Below are 19,410 nucleotides of genomic sequence, written 5' to 3' on the forward strand. Positions count from 1 at the left end.
AGAACATTCTACACATGTACTCTGGAGAGCGGTCTAACAGGCTCCATAACCACTTGTTATGGAAAAAGCACTGCCATTGAGCGGAAAGCTCTGCAGGGGGTGGTGCAGACAGCCCAGCACATCACCAGGGTCCAGCTCCCAAACCTCCTGGGTTTATACACCAGCCGCTGCCTGAGGAAGACCAAAAGGATCCTAAAGGACTCCACCCACCCAAGCCACTGTCTGTTCTCACAGCTGCCGAGCGGGAGGAGGTACCCAAGCATAAAGTCCAGAACCAGCCGGTTCCGAGACAGTTTCTTCCCCCGGGCCATCAGGCTGCTGAACAGTCATTAGTGCTGGTGTATCGGTCTATAGGCCTGTCACTGTACCTCTGAGTCATCATCACCATGGACAATCTACACTTTATCCACATCTCATCAGACTCACTCTGATCCTCTGCACCTTCAATCTAGCAAATCTCTACTTACACATATAGACTGACATTTTGTACATCTTCTATCCACATCCTCTATAATCTGGAAGATTTCTATATCAGTATTCTATCCCGGAGTACCTGCATCTCATTTATTATCTACCTCGAACTAACTGCACAATGTGTACGACAGCACATTCATAGTTTCATTTCATAACTTATTACTGTACAACTGTATAGTGCAACTGTACAACTGGAATAGTGCAATACTTGTGTAATATATGTATATATTACAAGGAAATGCAAACCTTGGAAACATATAACTTGCCAAACAGCATTGTACAAATCACATGCCTATATCACACAATTGCCTCACAGCTGTCAAACACTGTATGACCTATAACATTATATAATGTCATCTATAAGAATTCACAAGTGTGTTGCACAACTAAAAACAATATCAGAAGACATAGTACATACTTTTTATAGATGAGTGTGTCATAAAGTATCAGAAACACTTACGTTTGTGTAGCCATATTACATTTACTGACTTAATAAAAGGAAAAAAAGATACTTGTTTACTAAAATCTCTCTAAGAGAACAATATTAATTTTGTGCGTGGTATTCAATCTCTTCATCTCTATATATTTCTATGTCATGTATGCATGATTGGGCTTCCTGCGCAACTTCAACTGCCGTAAACTCACTGGTGAATATTTCTTTCTAAACAAATTACTGGAAAGGACTATATTTCCTTCCTACTTAATACTTGGTGTGGATGTCCAGGTTTCAGAAAGTAATACAGATGTAATGTGGTAGCAATAAGTAGTCAGTAAAGTAAGAAGTAAAGTTATTCTACACACTTAATAAAGGTGGTGCTTCAGTGGTTCTTTAGTAAAGAAAATGGCTCTATATAGAACCATGAACACTTAAAGAACCCTTTGCATGAATAAAGGGTTCTGTAGATTGATGGAGAATGTGCTATAGATTGTTTTATATAGAACCTTTTTTAAAAAATGGACCCAAAAGTGTACTTTTATTGCTATTTTTATCGTTATTTTTATTGAACCTTTTAAAAAGGTTCTATAAAGAATCATCTATAGAACATTTATGCAATTTTCCATCAACCTGAAGAACCCTTTCATGATACAAAGGGTTCTTTAAGTGTTTATGGTTCGATATAGAACAATTTGCTTTACTAAAACACCCTTGAAGCACCATCTTTTTAAGGGTGCTTCACAGTTTGAGAGAAGTAATCACTAGACTATTGTGGGTTACTTTTTTGAGTAATGACCCCAACACTGGTCAGCAAGTCTACTTCAAAATACTTAAGAACTTAACACAGTTTGAGTCAGGTATGTGATGACTTAAGCATGACGTTTGCACATAAGCTTTTATTCTTTGTTAGCTGCATTAGCCTCATAGCTTCTGTTCAGAGCTAAAGAAGAAACTTCAGACACAAAGCATGTCTCATTTAATCAGCTACAAGGGGAAGACTACTGCATTAGCCCTCTAGAAAGAGAAGTAAGGGGTGTGTGCCCTTGCAGACCGAGGCTGTAAGCTTATCGTTAGGTATACAGTTATGAGCTGTGAAATAATGAAATACTATGCTGTATTTTCTGCAGATGACAAAATGAACAGTTCAAAAATAAACACGCAGGCTAAATGTTCAGAGTAACACTAATGAGTATTTGGCAGTACAGTATAGCTGTGAGGCTTCAGCTGTCTGACCTTCGCAGCGCTCCTCCTGGCAGCTCCGGCTGGACTCAGGGGAGAGATCACTTCCCTTTATCTGAATCCAGTGTGCTGCACAGGATTTATGTAATCAACAAAACACACTTCATACCAAACTAAATCACATTTTCTAGGGGCAGTGAGGTAATCCAGCCATTGTATCCCACAGCGAGTTCTCACTCTGCAGACTGAGACGAGGCTACGTTTCAGGCATTCACCTTTTCCAGCTGATCTGAAGCAACTCTGGCTTTTTCGTTTGGGAAGATTAATATATTATGTTGACGTTGGAAGGTGTTCCGTTATCAGAGCTCAGTCATAATCTCTTCCTAGATCTTAGATGTAAGCCAGATGTTTCCGAATTATTGGCAGTTTTTATGCAGATGTGGCGTAGCTTAGGAAGGGGATCAAACTGAACTCAGTACAAGTTGCTTTTCACTGTATGTTAGTTGGTTATTTCTATAAACCTTAGAAATGTAGAGCAACTACCGTCATTTTCCTATTCTACTTAAAATGCATATTATATGTCTGTATAACATAAAATCTTTACTTCATATACAATTGTTGCATTGCTTGAAAGTTGAAGAAACTACACTTTGGCATCTGGCATAGGTATAAATAATGTTTTTGTTATAAGCAAGTATGATACTCGTAATGCATTGCCCTGTTTTTGTGTTCTTACTCAGTGAGAAAAGGCTCATACAATGTTTGAGCCAGTTCTGACTAGGTCCTTAAAGTGATGCCACAGAAGGACCTTTTTTTTTCCTTTCAATATATGATTTTTTAATTATTCTTTTAATTTATGGAACCACTTTTGGTTCCCCATGGAACCTTTTGGTGTATTTTACCATTGTTTTTGTAGTAGAACTGTGAACAGAAGTGAGTCTGAAGGACATTTTTAAAGTTCTTCCACATAATGAAAAGAGAGAACCATCCTAGAACCATAGGATTTACTAGAACCATAAAGCCAAACCAAGAACCGTTTAGAAACCTTTATTCGTAACCCTAAGAAACTAAGCATCGCATAGGCGATCCATTCTGAGAATTTGGTGATGGTCCCTTTAAAATTTTCCACCAGAAGAGTTACATCACGTGCAGGTCATCACTGGCCACAGCAAAACGTATAGAACTAGAAATTGCTTTGTGCTTCTGTATGAAAGATTTACAAGAATGTGACTTGCTTTCCACTTTGTGTGTTTTCTTTTTGTGAAGGTAGTTTGTGAGACAAAAAATTCCAGCCTTGCTAGATCAAGTACTTCATATATGAATTAAATGCAACAATAGCTTTGAGAAATTGTGATTAATTGAGAAAACCAGATTAAATGGCTGAAATATTTTTGCATCAGCCTTAAATGGTGGCCAGAGTGGACTTTGTGGTGTGGAATAACATGAGACATTCAGCATGTTTGCATTACTATATCTGGTACTTACTAGAGATATACACTGTGTACCAAAGAGGAGACAAATCCATTACTCCTTTAACTTTTCACTTGTCTCCTACTGTTCCTTTGTCTTCTCGTTGCCAAGGTAAAGGTTCCTCTCCTTCGCTTGTCCTTAATGTTCTTGCTTCACTCACTTTACTGGGCAGCACACAAAGGCTGGAGAAAGTCGGCAGAGATTGGGACTCCCCCTAGTGAGGTCCTGGGTGTGCTGCAGAGAGCTGAAAGAACATTTCCAGCATTTGAGGTTTTGTGTTTGTAGTGTTAGTGGGCTTATACGGGTAGACTTGATTGTGGCATGTGAGAACATTCCTTCTGAGTGCATAAGAAGTGCTTAGTGTGGGAATAAGGAGGAAAAAGAGAAAAGTGGGGGATTTATTATGATGTTTGTGTATAGTACTTCTGTATCCCATATAGTCTTAGTGGGCTGACCCCTGCCTTTGCCCACTTTAATGGCTTTGTGCAGAAGTGCTGATCCTTCCAGTAATTCCCTGTCACCCCGACCACAGCAGAGCTGCCTCGTTAAATGCGCACACACACACACACACACACACACACACACACACACACACACACACACACACACACACACACACACATACAGACACACACACACTCTCATGCTGCAATGAAAGCCAGAGAAATTGCTTTCTGTCCACTTAATAGAAAACGGATAACATCTGCTAGACTTCTCTGTTCTCCTAAAGCATCGGGCTGCTGCTCTTAGAGCCCATACAGTAACAATAGAGCCTCTGCTATCTGAAAGGGCCCTTCTCCATTCTCTCACTAGCAGCCATTATAGCAACCCTAACAATGGACGATAGCCAGTAATACAAATATACTATGGAGGTCATTTTTTACCCTGCGTTTTAATATTGTGTAGTTTTTTTACATAATTGATACTAATGCATCACTACTTCCATGCTTTTTACAGGTTTGGAGGCTAATCTAATGCACTGCCATTGCTTATAAGTGGCCCAGCAGATAATAGTGTTCTGCATTCAGGTTATAGTAATATCAGGAATCATCATTATAGTTAAATCAGTACATTTGGAAAACTTGTTTCTGAAAAAAAAATCATTATGTTCCAGCCTATTGTCTATGTATAAAGGAATTGTTTAGCAACAATTGTTACACTTACCACTAATATAGCCAATCTGGCCAGATGTGTTAGATGCCCAAATGTTGCTTTTTTAGTTTAGTTATACAAAGATACTGTTAATAACAAACACTACAAGTCAATAGTCTCCCTAATTCTTTCCATAAATACATTCCCAAAACATCTCATTCAAACTGCATTCATATCTTCATTTAAGTTGCACAGGTTTGTCAAAGTATAGCCTTGTCAGTAGTTAAAGGCACAGTGAACTGTAAAAATGAACAAAGCTTCGCTGTGTAGAAGAACTGGCGGCCCTGCCTGACATGCACACGTCACATAGGCATAAGGATAGAACAGATTATGTCTGCAATTTCTGTAGTTTTCGGTAGTTGTGTGTGTATATATATATATATATATATATATATATATATACATACATATGACTCCTAGCATTTGTTAGCAACATTAGCTCTATATGTAGAACTATACTTCTTCTTCTTTCCTTTGCGGTTTATGTCCCGCTTGGTGCGGGGTCCACTTTTCGGCATGCCTTCTTCCATATGTAGAACTAACCACTAAAATTATACTAAAGATGCAAAATTTGAAGACCAAGCATTGTTTAACTCATGTACTACCTGGTTTTTTGCTGAATTATCCTTGTTACATATCCAGTTTTTCAAATATAACATTCTACATTTTGGTGAACAACAAAATCTAAATACAGATGAGAACCAAATGTGCTTCTTCAATATTATCAGTTCTTGCCATCAGAGCTTTGCTTGTGCTATGAAAACTACTGTTAACAACCAAAGGAACACAAAAAGCAGCTTATCTGACATTATAACTGTCTGCTTCCTGAAGTGAAGAGCACATGACCAGCGTGTTAGAATTCAGCAGGGGCTCATGCTGTAGTGGCTGCATTGTTCTCAGTCAGGCAGCCGCTCCTGTAGCAGGGCTAGCCGTTCCCGTTCAAAGTGAGCCGCCCGCCTCCTGAGGAATTGCTCCAGTGATGGTCTGTGACAGCGATGCTAATCGAGCCACTGTACAGAAAATACACAGCTCTTCGGTGGAAAGAGGGTGCTACACAAAAACACACAGGCAAAAAAACCCTCCACACTTACATCTAACTGATGGTGAAGACATACATGCATTCTGTTTCATATGACAAGTGCTCCGTTTCCTGTCAGTCATATCCTGCATATCTAAAGCATAAGGAAGTGTGTGGGGATGCTACAACAAAGGAGAGAGAGAAAGAGAGAGAGAGAGAAAGGGAGTGAGACAGAGAGAGAGGGAGAAAAAGAATTATGATTCTAGCTCAACACCCTCACCTCTTTGCTCATTCATAAGCCATGTCTTCTTGGGGTCCGTAGAGAGATCGACGGGATGTGGAGCAATTAAATGCGCTCGGTGCAGCTGGAATACCAATTCGCTCCAGCGCTAACATATGTAATCTCAACCTCCCTCCCTTTGCCACCTGCATCAAAAGACTCCCAGGTATTTACGCGATTAATCTCCTTGACTCTTCGTCACACCCCCCCCCCCCCCCCCCCCCCCACCTCAAATCCCAGTCTTTCAGCCTTTTCTTCTTTTTATTACCTAAAGAATCACATCAACTTCTACATTTGCATAATGATAGTTCCAGAACGGTGGTTTTCATATCCACTTCTTCTTGTTCGGGATTGCGGTTGATTCCCAGCTGCAGAAACTTTGCCCGGGTCCAAGTTTCTGCATATATGCTAATCAACTCTTTCAACATCCCTTCTTCCTACTCAATACAGTGAGCGAGACTTTTGTTCCATTACCTTTTCCATTCACACCAGTCAATCAAATCAGCCAGAGGCTCCTTGCGGAGCAGCAGGGCCACTGCTGCGGTGATTAGCATTGCGGCGATGCTCGCGGTCCCAAACAGCAACCTTTCCTGCTGTCAACAGATGCTACTGTGGGAGGCTCAGTTAGATAAACAAATATTCCCTAATTATGAAATATGGAAGGGAAGATGGAGAGGTAGTGAAGGCAGCTAGACATTAGCTTCGGTACATATCAGCACTAATTAGCTCTGTCGCTAAGGAGGGCCCATGAAGGCTCCCAAACAAGAATACAGGAGTGCCTCGGTTCCCTTATCCTCGCTCCACACAGGCGAGTGGGAAAACAGAGTGTTGGTTCTCACAGGATTGCTATTACGCTCATGCTAATGAGATGCTAATGGTGTGGTTATCTATGTAAATGTCACAGAACAAGTCTCGGCTTTCACTCCAATCCTGCGAATGTCATATGTGTCTGGTAACTCTTGCGCCGCTAACCTTTCTTCTCTGTACACTTTTGAAGGAAAATGATGTTGACATCTCCCTTGTGAATGGCAAGTTAAGTCTACAAGCTAGTGTGCTGTATGTGTAGCAGGACAAACTACACTACTCTTCAAAAGTCTGGAACCACAATAATTACTTTCGTTATTAAATTCAGAATAACTTACACATGTCGAAATTGAGCTTTTTGGAAGAAAAGGGTCCTGTTACATTTGGCAAAAGGTAATATAGCATTCCATAATAAGAACATCATATCAACCTTATCGAACATGGTGGTGGTAGTATGATGGTGTGGTTATACTTCAGGGCCTAACGATTTGCCAAATCGAAGAAACTATGAACTGTGCTTTCTGTCAGAAACTGGGTTATGCATGAAGTAAATCCACCTCTGAATGGCTCAAAATAAACAGAATTAAGGTTTTGGAGAGGCCTCTTCAAGGTCCTGACTTAAACTCTATTGATAAGCTGTGGCAGGACCTTTAGTGGGCAGTTCATGCTGGAAAACTTTGCAGAGTGGCTAAATTAAAATAGTTCTACAGAAATTCCCACAGCAATGTCAAAATGTAGCTCCTGTTATAGGAAGCATTTGGTCACAGTTGTTGTTGCTAACTGGGTAGTTAATTTTTTTCACAGTAGTAAAAGAGGCATTGCATAATGTTTTTCTTCAATAAATGGATCTTTTAAAAACTGTGTTTTGTGTTTTCTCATATTCTCCTTGTTTTGTATTACAATTGATAAGTTGAACTGAAGTCAGTTAGTCTGACAAATATGCAAAAACAGAGGAAATCAACAGTACATGCCATGAGCAATCTAGGCCACAGTGACTGACCAGAATGACTGCTTGACCAGTGCATGAACTCCAACCATGACATTTGGAGTTCTTTACACTGAGATTTGATTGGCTTGGATGTGTGTTATGTGTGTCCCTGCTGCTGGGCAGGTGGCACTCAGAAATGATAGCCGTGTCTCTCTCATGCTTTGGCAAAGGTGTTGCTGACATGCTGCTCTGAGTTTTACTATCTAATTACTTATAGACTGCACTGGACAGTCTGTAAGTAATGAACCAGTAAAAGTAGGTATGTACAGTGGAGTGTGTACACTGGCCTGCTACTTCATTAAGTACACCTCCTTTTGTCTACACTTGTCCTTTTTTACCAGCTCCACCTACCATATAGAAGCACTTTTTAGTTCTTGAATTACAGACTGTAGTCCATTTGTTTCTCTGCACATGGTTTTGCCCATTGAATAACAGAGTAAAAGGGGGCTAACAAAGTTTTCTTAAAACATATGGCATATACTCTGTAATTGTAGAAACAAAGAGGGGTACGTAATGCTGGTCAGTGTACAGTATATGTAGCGTGAGCATCACTGCTGAACAAACATATGGGTGGGACTTCCTCTAAAGGTCAACTCATGACTGTTCTTGTCCACATGCAGCACGTCAGCAACATCTTTGTCAAAACACAGCAGAGACATGGCTCTCATGTCTGGTTCAGTGGCAGGGACACACATCACATACATCCAAGTGAGTCTAGTGTGAGTACAAAACAGTCCACAAAGAGGGTTAACATACGCACACACACACACACACACACACACACACACACACACACACACACACACACACACACAGACACACACACACACACAGACACACACACACATACAGACACACACACACACATATATATACATATGCTGTGTGATAATATGTACAATGCAGCCCATAAGAAGGTGGACAGGCAGAAATGCTTCACTGTACAGTTGCTGATGAACTGTAACATTCATACATAAGTGAAGCTCATTACCCACAGACTTCTGTGTTTCATCACAACTGCGTTGTGTTACAGAATTGAGCCTGTAGACAAACTACTGCCCTCTATGTACATGGATACACAAGCAGATCCACACACAGAAATATATTTTCAGGTGTAGTAATGAAGAAGCATAACACTATTATATTGTAACATTCTAAGCCATTTTTAAAATTTGTTTCTTTATTTCAAAGCACAAGCATTTAGATAGTCCGAACAGGTCATAATAAACGGACAAATACATTTTCCAAAATCGTTTTCCTTTTATTCAAAAGTCTAACCTGTAATACTCTTTGTGATTCAACTTTCTTTATCATTTGTTGTTCTGAATTTTTTAAAACATGCGATCAGATTATGTTGATTATAGTTCAGTACATAAGGTATACATCCTCTACAGAGATCATACGTATGCACAATTTAATGCATAATTACTGTTTATGTGGCCTGTGCAAGAGTTATGACACATTTTGTATGTTTCATTATTTTCCGATATTTAAAACTCAGCAAATAAATAGAAATTATTACTTAATGTAGAAAAATACTATATTTAGCTGAGTTCTCTATAGAGGATGTATTCACTTATTTTCACTTAGAAATTCAACAATGTAATTTTGCTGTGGTGTTGTATAAAACCATACAAGTATAATAAATGGACCTCAGTTTTCAGTCTTTGACCGCAGTTTTCAGTCTTTGTTATGCCTCTCCCCAACTAACTCAATAATTATGAGCATTCATCCTGATGTACTTGGCGCTCTGCATTATTTTACACGACCACTTCAGAGCGGTGGCTGTGTGTGTTTGTGTGGACAATGTACTGTGTATGTGTAATTCCTGTGTGAATATGACAGCTATCCTCCTCCCTGGGGAGGGCTGCCGTAGGGGGTTATAGGCAGGCCGCTAATCAGGGAATACAGTGTGTCAGTGGTGGGATCTCTCATCCCTCCCTCCGTCTGCTGCTCCTGCACCTCTTTGTCTCTATTTCATGTGAATAATGGAAAGAGCATGGAGGATGTCTGTAGTTAATCTCTCTCTCTCTCTCTGTCTCTCTCTCTCTCTCTCTCTCTCTCTCTCTCTCCCTCGCTCCCTCTCTCCCTCTCTGTCAGGTTGCGGGTTGGGGGATGTTGTGGAGCAGTGTGCCGTGCCGGACCAGGCCCCAGTCGTGGTCCTCAGACTGACTGAAGCTCTGGAAAGACTGGGTGAGCTAATTAAACATCATTGGCACGCTAACACACCATGCAGACAGATTCACATACTTCAAATTGGTTGCCAAACTATCACTAGTGTATTTATTTAGATTTGCACTGGAGCTTCAAAGCTAATTTAGCTAATAGGTAAAGCTTATACGTTATCAGTTGGCATCATGCAAACTACATACAAAAATGATCATACATTTGCCCCAAACTTTGCTATTGCATTGTTTTTAAGTATTGATACAGATGTTTAAAGTTTCCATACTGGCCAGTACTGATCTGGGATTTCTTAGATTTTTGTTTACAAGTACCAAGAAGGATTTTCAGTACTGAGTTATCTTTTTACCTTCAGACAGAGCAGCAGCATTTGAGCACTTTTCCTTGCTTGAATACAAAATGCATTCAGTGAACGCAATTTGTAAATTTCTTTTATTCACTTCTCACTCACTTCTCACTACAAAACTGTTACACTTAACTCATAAACCTAACATGAAAATAACCTGCGTGTCAATTTCACAAAGTCATAAACGGCAAAACACAAAACTGATAATAGTTATAGGTACAAACTGATGATTAAATGTATGTAAATATGCCAGTCAAGTCCTAACCATCTATAAAAAGAGGTCATTTCTGAAGGTATTTTGTGCACAAGAGCCACAGCAGTAAATAGAGGAGTGGGTGAAAGACTAGATGGTGTGGTTGAAGAACATAGAGTAAAAGGGAGAGGAGTGCACATCATAAATGATGGTCTTTCACAGCTTGTATAAGAGTTCAACCAAGTCTTTGAACTGTGGCACCAGTAGAAAAACATTTCCAGCAAACCAACAATTGAGATATGCATTTTGCAAAAGCTGTATATTGTTTACACTGTATAGATTAATCAAATAATAACAAAACTAAAACTAAATACAGACCAAAGAATTGCTTCTTACTCCGTAAATATATGTAAAATAGTGGATCTAGCACAATGCCAACAGTTGTCAGTGTTTCTGAGGTGTCTGTGCTGGGACTGACAGAGTATTTTTTACTGTAAGAACAGTAGTGTTAAATTTTTTTCTCGAGATGAATGGGAAAAATTCTGAAGAAGTGATTGGGATAGTGAAAAATGCTTGTTAGCAGTAGTGAAATGTTGCAAAACGTACCTGAGAAGTCGCTACAGTTTGAAATGAGCTATTTTTAATTAAAGCACTTGTAAACACACTGTCATGTTCAAACTACCCAGACACTCTGTGACCCCGCAGGAATGAATACATAGCTAACCAGATACATTCTTTTTTTCCCTCTGATATTTTACCCAGCATTTTCTGTTGACATCAGCCCGTTACTGTTATGTCATCTCTAAGTGTGTTGCTGAGCTAGAAAAAGTAGTATCAGTCATATGGAAGCATGAATTTTTATATATCATAATAATTTAAATATTATAATAATTTATATTTTACATAGTTGCATTATCATAAAATATGTTACTTTACTATTTACACTGTTGTATTTTATCATCTTGACTTCAGGCTGGGAAAACGAGACAATCTACAGGACCCCTCCTGTTTCCACTGGACCCCCTGAATTACGACAGGCCCTGGACACAGGTCAGCGCAGCTGTGCTTTATCATGCTGTTCAGTCGTAGCATTTATTAAAAGTTTGAAAGTTCTTACTAGTTTAGTGCAACACATATATCTTGGTGGGTTGGTTTGGAAGGTCCTATTCTTCTCGAAGCTCAAACAGTGATTTTCACTATAGATTTTTAATGCTTACTTTTCGCACAATGGACTGACTTATTAAACAATGTACTGTAGGCACTGCCTGTAGGTATTAGAGCAAGTTTGTATAGGCACTGCTGTGAAAGTTGAGCTGAAAGTTTGAGCTGAAGTTCAGGTTATCACCACATGGGAGTGCTCTGGCTCTGTACTTTTTTTGGCTGTGCCACTTCCAAAAATAACTGAGTAGCACTGGCAGAGAAGTGGAAAGTGAACTTTTAAGCATAAGCATATGCCTTATCCTCTTCTCAAACAGATAACTGTATATACCCATAGACATCAACACAAGTTGATTCTGATAGATGTCTTCTTGTCTGAAACTTTTTGCATTAATTTGATATATATGCATGTGTAATTGCCTTGACAGTCAACACAAAGACTGAACACACTCTCAAGAAATAAAGCTTGAAATTAGTGCTCATGTGCACACCTCTAGAGAGTCTCCATTCAAGTGGGTTTTACAGTCATGTGAGTTTGGTTATTGACAAACATAAATAGGCTCTCTTGAGTCATACATGCACACACATACAGACACATAGACTAAGTTGCCAGTTTATTATGTACACCATGTATCTGCATTAATTGAGCATTTTATCAGAAACTTTATTTATTTATTGGTTCACTTTACAGTTTTATAGGCACTGACTGTATTCCATCTATTGCTACACAATTTATTAGCCCCATTTACTCTGTCCATCAGTGGAAAATGACTATCATAGGACCACTGCTGCCCAGATATTAATTGGATGGTGAACCATTCTCAGCAGAACAGTGATACCAACATGATAGTGTCATGGCTGGTTTGAGTGTATCAGCAGCACTGCTTGTATGCTGTACACTTACTGGGCAGGCAAACTACTAACCTGTAGAAAAACGTTATACCTGCTATTCTTCCTGGGGTCCAGTAGATGTACCATACATTACAAAACTGCAATCACTCCGGCATTTTTCACGCACGGAGGAGGGGTTAGGTTTCCACGCCGCTCCACTGCGAATATGGCTGCATTTCATTATTCATCATCTTTAGCTGAAGTCCCATGCTTGTGTTCAGAATTGTGGAAAAGCTATCAAGCACCAAACTTGCAAAACCCGTTAGAACTTGTTAGCTGGTTCCCAGTGTTGTAACACTAGCTACCTTACTTAATATCTATATATAATATATATAATATATAGACAGGATGAGTGATATTAGGTAGTTTCAGTATTCCTCAGATTTAGAGATCTTTAAATATGTGTTTGTTTAAGAAGTAAATAAATGGTGTCTAACATGAATTATTGTGTTAAGTTATATCTTTCTCAGTGTCCAGTGTTGTAGGTAGGGAGATCCGTGTAAGGGCTCAGTATTACCAGTCCTTAAAGAAAAGCGAGGGACCGCACAGACTACAGACTTCAAAGAAGTTCGGAGGAGTTTAACCAGTTCATTGTTACAACATTGCAGTTCACAAACCCATTTTAATGTACACAATTAGATTTACTGTTTTATAAGCTGATTCACTGTTAGGTTTTTATGTACCACATATAGCCACACATCCTTCCAGTCACCTGGGTCACAGAAGTTTTTTGATGCCAGTCTGGAGAGTCTCGTACACATGCCATGATTTCGGTCCATAACAAAAAACCCACGCAGAACATGAAAATTCAACATGCATGACTGTTCAAATGTAGTACAAAGCTAAATGAAAATAAATAAAGTGTAGAGATTAAAATGGGAGCTGACTACAGTGGTTGTTTTTGAAATCTTAGAGGTACATTTTAATAACAGCATTTTTCACACAATGTAAGTAATGGTTACCTGTTACATAGGTTTTATATATATATATATATATATATATATATATACACACATACATATATATATATATATATATATATATATATATATATATGCGTCCTCCTAGGCTTCTTCTTCCTCCTCCTGCTCCACCACCCCTTCCTCCTCATTAGTAGAGTCTCCGAGGTGAGTCCTCTCTCTGCTATACACAGACTCTCTTGCTCTTTGATTCCAACTGAAACGACATGGTACTGCAGCCCCTTTTCAGCCACGTTTTTCCCTTCAGTGTAACGTTGACGGCTGACGGGTTGAAATGTGCGCTGCACACATGTGCTGTTCCAAATTACTTTCAATGTCAGCTCCTCGCTCTTTTTCATTGTGATTGAAATGAATGAAAACTCAAAAACAGAAATTATTTTACACAGAACTCCTCAAACCGGAAATGTCGACCCCAGAAATGAGAGAAAGGCTCATCAATGAAACAAGTCTTACAAAAGACGAGTCACAAATAAAAGAAAAATCAAAAGAAACTGAGAGAAAATAAAACACTTGAAAAATAGACAAAAACATTGTAGGACAATTTAAAACAGTAGAAAGACAATGGAAAACAGAAAAATCACACTGAAAGAAAAAAGGCCATTTGGTATATTTTACAACAAGCTTAGTCGACGCTTTTCAGTGTATACTGTACTGTGCAAAAGTCAGAGACCACCCATCATTTATTTAATGTACAGTCAAAAGGGTATTTCATGTCACACCACCAAAGTTCAGTCTTAGAAGTTGGCTTCATTTTCCAAATAATCCCAAATATATTCAGTGGATGTTAAGGTCTGGACTCTGGGGTGGATTGTCCACTGTTTTGAGAACACCGGCTTTTTTGTTTGATTTACAAATGCTGTTTTTGTCCATTTCCTTTTCTCAGTAACTGTTAGACAGCTACACATCCTTTCAGACCCATATCATTGAGTTGTCTTCTCACAGTGAAAGGATGGACAGAAACTGTGCATTTTTCCTGCTCTGAAGCAAGAGTGGAGCTTGATTTTTTCCTCTCTCTCAACGATGAAAGTTTTAGCACTGTTTGATGGTGACAGTTTTGGTGGTCTACCAGCTCTTGCATGGTTCTTAGGAGTTCAATTTTCTCTACATCTAATAATAATTTTCTTCATGCCTTATGCATGTTCCTCAGAAATATCCTCTAAATAATGTAGAATTTATATGTAACTGTACACGTATGCATAGATATATTCACAATTGTAGTGGTCCTACGTTGGTACCTTTTTATCAGTGAACTGAGTAGAGTAGGACTGTGCAGGGCTACAGTCATTCCACTATATGGTGTGTTTATAAGGTAGGTGGACCTTATACAACGACCGGTGAATGTAGATAGATGATAGTTGTTTCTAATAAACTGGCAACTCGTTGTATCTACTCAACATATATGGGCAAAAACGCATACAAACAAGACTTCAGATCACAGCCTATGAAATGTACACATTAAATGTGCATATTAAAGCATAATTTGGAAAAAAAATAGAATAAACCTACTGCACATACACAGTACTTAGAAGTTCTGACATGTATGTATGTTGACACATCCACTCAGCAGTTCACTACCTTGACCGAGAAGCATGCATGTAACCACCTAGGGCAACTCGTAAATGCACACATCCAGCAGGAGCGAATGGATTGACGTATGAGCTCTGACATTATGTGCATACTGGAGTATAAGCACTTCATACATGCCAAATCTGTTTAAGCATTCTTTTCTTCATGGGTTTGTTTGTACATTATAAATACAGGATCAAAATAATGCAGTGCTGTAGATACAACATCAAGTACATTAACAGGGAGTTTCAGCCTTGATTAAAGATTTGATGTCAGTGACACTTTTAGTGTGTGCTCTTCATTAATATTCATCCATCCATCCATCCATCCATCCATCTTCTAAGCCGCTTCTCCGTCAGGGTCGCGGTCATTAATATTCAGTTCATTTTAAATTTGCTCAGGAGAAAGAACAACATGGTGTGGTGTGTCTCTTGCTGGGTATTTTTAAACGTATTAAAATGGTCACATTTTATTTGAATAGTCCCCTATAGATGATCTACAGATACTAATATTATTAACAAACTTTCTGGTGATAGTTGATTATTACCAACATTAAGCTTAAAATTAGGTTAAAGAGTAAATGTAAGTTTTGCCTTGGGGTTAGGGTTAGGTTTAGGGTTAAGGACAGATTTAATTAAATCTTTCTCATGCAGCTTCAAGGTCAGTTGCATTTAATAGATATTTAGTTGACCATTAGTTAAAAATAGACTGAGCATCTACAAAGTGTCTACAGGGGACCATGCAAATATAGTGTTCCCATTTAAGCTCCTTATCATCATAATCATACAGACTAACACTAAAGTTGTTAAACATTCTCAAACAAAGCAAAAGTTTGGGCACCCTTGTTAAGTGACTTTTACTCTGCAGATAACAAAATTCTGCACATTTTAATGCACAGTTACTGTTTATTGTGTTTTTTTCCCTAATATGTTAAACTCAGTAAATACATAAAAAGAAAAATGAAAAACGCCATACTTGGCATTTATTCATACCTGTAGTGGATGTATTGACTTAGAAACATACTAAGAAAATCAACAAAACTGGTCATTTGACCAGGGATGCATAAACTTTTGCTGTATGGGGTTTTAGTACTACGTACCATATTGTTTCCTATAAAATGGATGATCGTGACACAGTGATTTTGGCATGGAACTTATGTGATGCTAACTGGAGTATAAGCTTCCATTATGTGTTGGCTATATTATCCTTGTAGCTTCAGTGCAAAACCAAAAAGGTCTTAGCTGATTGACTGTGTTTGAGGTAAGGGAGCAGTCTAGATTTTTGCAGAACTGTTGATTTAAGCTGAATACAGAAACCTTCAGTCTGCTATTGCTGTATTTCTCTGTTCATCCTATTGGGTGTGCATCGAGCGTGTTTGCCATTATGTAACAGGCGATTTATAGGATGGAAATATTCACGCCATTACACATCCCCTCTCTGCAGCCTCTTGGCATTCACGCACCATGGATGCCATTTAAAAGGATGGCCAAGAAGTGGCGTAGTCGAGCGGCCTCAGAAACCCAGAGAAAACATTACCTCACCCAGAATGGAGCAGCGTGGGGCACTTTCGCCCACCGCCCATTCGCAAAACGTTGGGGTGTCGTCATGGAGATGGCTAGCCGATTTTTGCCAAGGTTTACGCCTTTTGGACATGCATCTTTGAAAAAGTATGTGAGAGAGAGAGAGAGAGAGAGACAGTTATGCGAAATACATGATGTGCTACAGGCACAGATACTCATACAGTATCCAGATACCCATTAGGTGGAAACAGAAGGAAAGATATGCCTGTTTATCTGGAAAGAAGCCTGTACTTCAATAATACATACCCCTGCATAATTAGTTGGCAAAACAATGAATAAGAAAGCAATGAAGACACAGCCTAACAACATTTCTCAACTATTTGTTTCTGGGTGATTTCATTTGTTCCCATATTGATTGTTGATTGCTTCATTTCTTTCTGTAGTATTTCGTTTGTATGATATTCGTATCTGTAGCAGGTGAAAGAGGAAAGACAATTAATAAAGGACTTCCAGAGGGATGACTTGGAAAATGAAAGGATTGACAACAGATTACACAGAGGACACACTTACGCATGTACTAATCTCATATACAGCCTGCACGAAGAGTACAAATAACGTCATATGTACATAATAAACACAGCACACACACACGCTCTCCTCAGCAGCAACCAGAAAAAGAAGTTCCGGCTCCAGTTTCCCTGGATACAGTGACACACACGCACTCGGAGAACGGTGCTAACCTGTTACCCGGCTGCAGCCCTTCTGTCTCCCCTTTCCCTCGCTCTCTCTCTGCACTTTTCCCCTCAGTGCTGCACCTCCGTCCCCCTTTTCCACTCTCTTTTTCTGGGACAGGAGAAGCTGAGCTAAGCAAAACGCAATTTTAAAATCGCTGCTCTCATCTTCCGTCCTGCCTCTGCTCCCATTGGCTGCCAATGATGTCATCCTGTCCTGTATGCCATAGTCAATAACCTATTAGAGGCCAGTATTTTACAGTCAGCTGGGCCAGGAGAGGGCTTCTGCTGCCTAAGCTCTTCCTCGCCTTTTGTTTTATTGGAGTCGTTTAGTGAGCGCCCTGATTAACACACCACCGTGATGGAGCCCAGAGTGTGAGAGGTTTTAGAGGGAAAAAGACTTCAGGGAACACTATATAGTATGTGTGGTTTCAATTTGGGTTAATTTATTTATGTATTATTTGTGTGGTGGACCACTAGGTTGGTGGAAAGGTCACAGTGGGTCCTTTCTCTTGCTTTTTAAGCTCATCTGAAGTGTGCTAAGCATTTCTGCAAGTAGCTGTAGTAGCGAGAGGAAATTCTACACATTGAGGCTAACAGTTAAGCAGAGAAGGATGGATGCTGGTCTCTACCAGGTACAATCAGAAATTCCACACAAATATGTTGTTAACAAATACTGATTACAGCGTATTATAGATGTGCAAAATACCAGTTTATCCCTGCATGGAATTTGTCAATCAAACCAGTCATCACAAAGTAAAGCTCTGTAAGACCTTGTCTGTGATAATCCATCTCTTTTAGTACTTGTGAGCAGGTTCGAGTCAGGTTTAGGTTGCGTTTGGGTTTAAAATTTTATGCCTGTGCAGGTACCAATACTGTCAGATATCAGTATATACACATTTTTAATTCAGCTGATTCAGTGATTGCTGCATGTGTCGTTTCTTCTCACTGAGTCTCAAGTGATCTTCCCAGCCATGACCTTCAGCATGAAGCATCAATGCATTATAATATAGTCACATATCAAAGCTGTGAAGCAGGTCATTAAAACATTATTACACCATACGTATGTGAAAGTAAGGCTCAGGTGGCAGTGTGTGGAGTTAATGACGGGTGATCCCTTTCTCAGCACTAAATCCTGTCTGGCCATGAAACTCTTTCCTACCTACTGCTGGATTTTGCAGCTCAATCTGTGCATGTCTCTCTCTCTCTCTCTCTCTCTCTCTCTCTCTCTCTCTCTCCCTCTCCCTCTCCCTACCCTCACACACACACACAACCTTCCTCTCTGCAGATGTCACAAGAAGTGTATTACTGACAGTGATGTCATCCTTCAGCTAGTCTCTCAAACGTGCCCACACGTACACAAAACGCATGTGCTCACACGCACGCACACACGTATACACACACACACACACACACACATACACATGCTCACACACTGATCTGTCATTGCCTGAGAGATTTTCTGATTGCCTGACAGAGGTGCTTGCTGGGCTGTGGAGGCCCTTTGTGCTGGAGGTGAAATCAGTTGAGGCTGAAACTCTGAGCTTAATCATATGTTCTCCTAATCTCATACACTACACCAAAAGACACTTCATGTGATTGGCCAATACACAGTTCATACAGTACCAGTAAAAACTGCCGAGAAGGAAGGTTTTTGTTTCATGAAGATCAGCCGAAGCTGTTTTTCCAGGATGCGCATATACTTCAAAGAAAAGCACTGCCAGTTTAAAGGGATGATCTGGAGCCTAAGGTCACCATGTCCATTGGCAGGCGTTGGCTAGAGGTGGATAAAAACCTCCAGCATTGGCGTAATAGAGCACCTTTGAGTTGGAGTTGGAAAACCAATGATTGAACATCACTACCAGGACTCAGAAATGCTCTTGAGACTCACAGCATTGTCCCAGCATCTAGTGTAAAGCCTTCTCAGAAGAGTAGAAGCTGTAACTGCAAAAGCAAAGAGGAAAGAAACTCCCTATGCATACTCCTGATTTTTATATATACCCTATATTTTTATAACAGTTGTATATTGTGCACCACTTG

The 19,410-nt window shown here is 39.5% G+C and overlaps 1 protein-coding gene across 2 annotated transcripts in view; it reads left to right on the forward strand.

Moving 5' to 3' along the window:
- The window catches only part of pik3r3b (phosphoinositide-3-kinase, regulatory subunit 3b (gamma)), a 234,074-nt gene that overhangs the window by 70,530 nt on the left and 144,134 nt on the right, over nt 1-19,410 (forward strand). For both annotated transcript variants that reach the window (XM_017721440.2, XM_017721447.2), the window contains exons 3-4: nt 9,902-9,994; nt 11,497-11,574. In XM_017721440.2, the coding sequence (XP_017576929.1) occupies nt 9,902-9,994; nt 11,497-11,574 (171 nt within the window). The remainder of the gene's footprint in view (nt 1-9,901; nt 9,995-11,496; nt 11,575-19,410) is intronic.

This window comes from Pygocentrus nattereri, chromosome 26 (assembly GCF_015220715.1).
Source record: "Pygocentrus nattereri isolate fPygNat1 chromosome 26, fPygNat1.pri, whole genome shotgun sequence".
In the NCBI taxonomy this organism is placed as follows: Eukaryota; Metazoa; Chordata; class Actinopteri; order Characiformes; family Serrasalmidae; genus Pygocentrus; species Pygocentrus nattereri.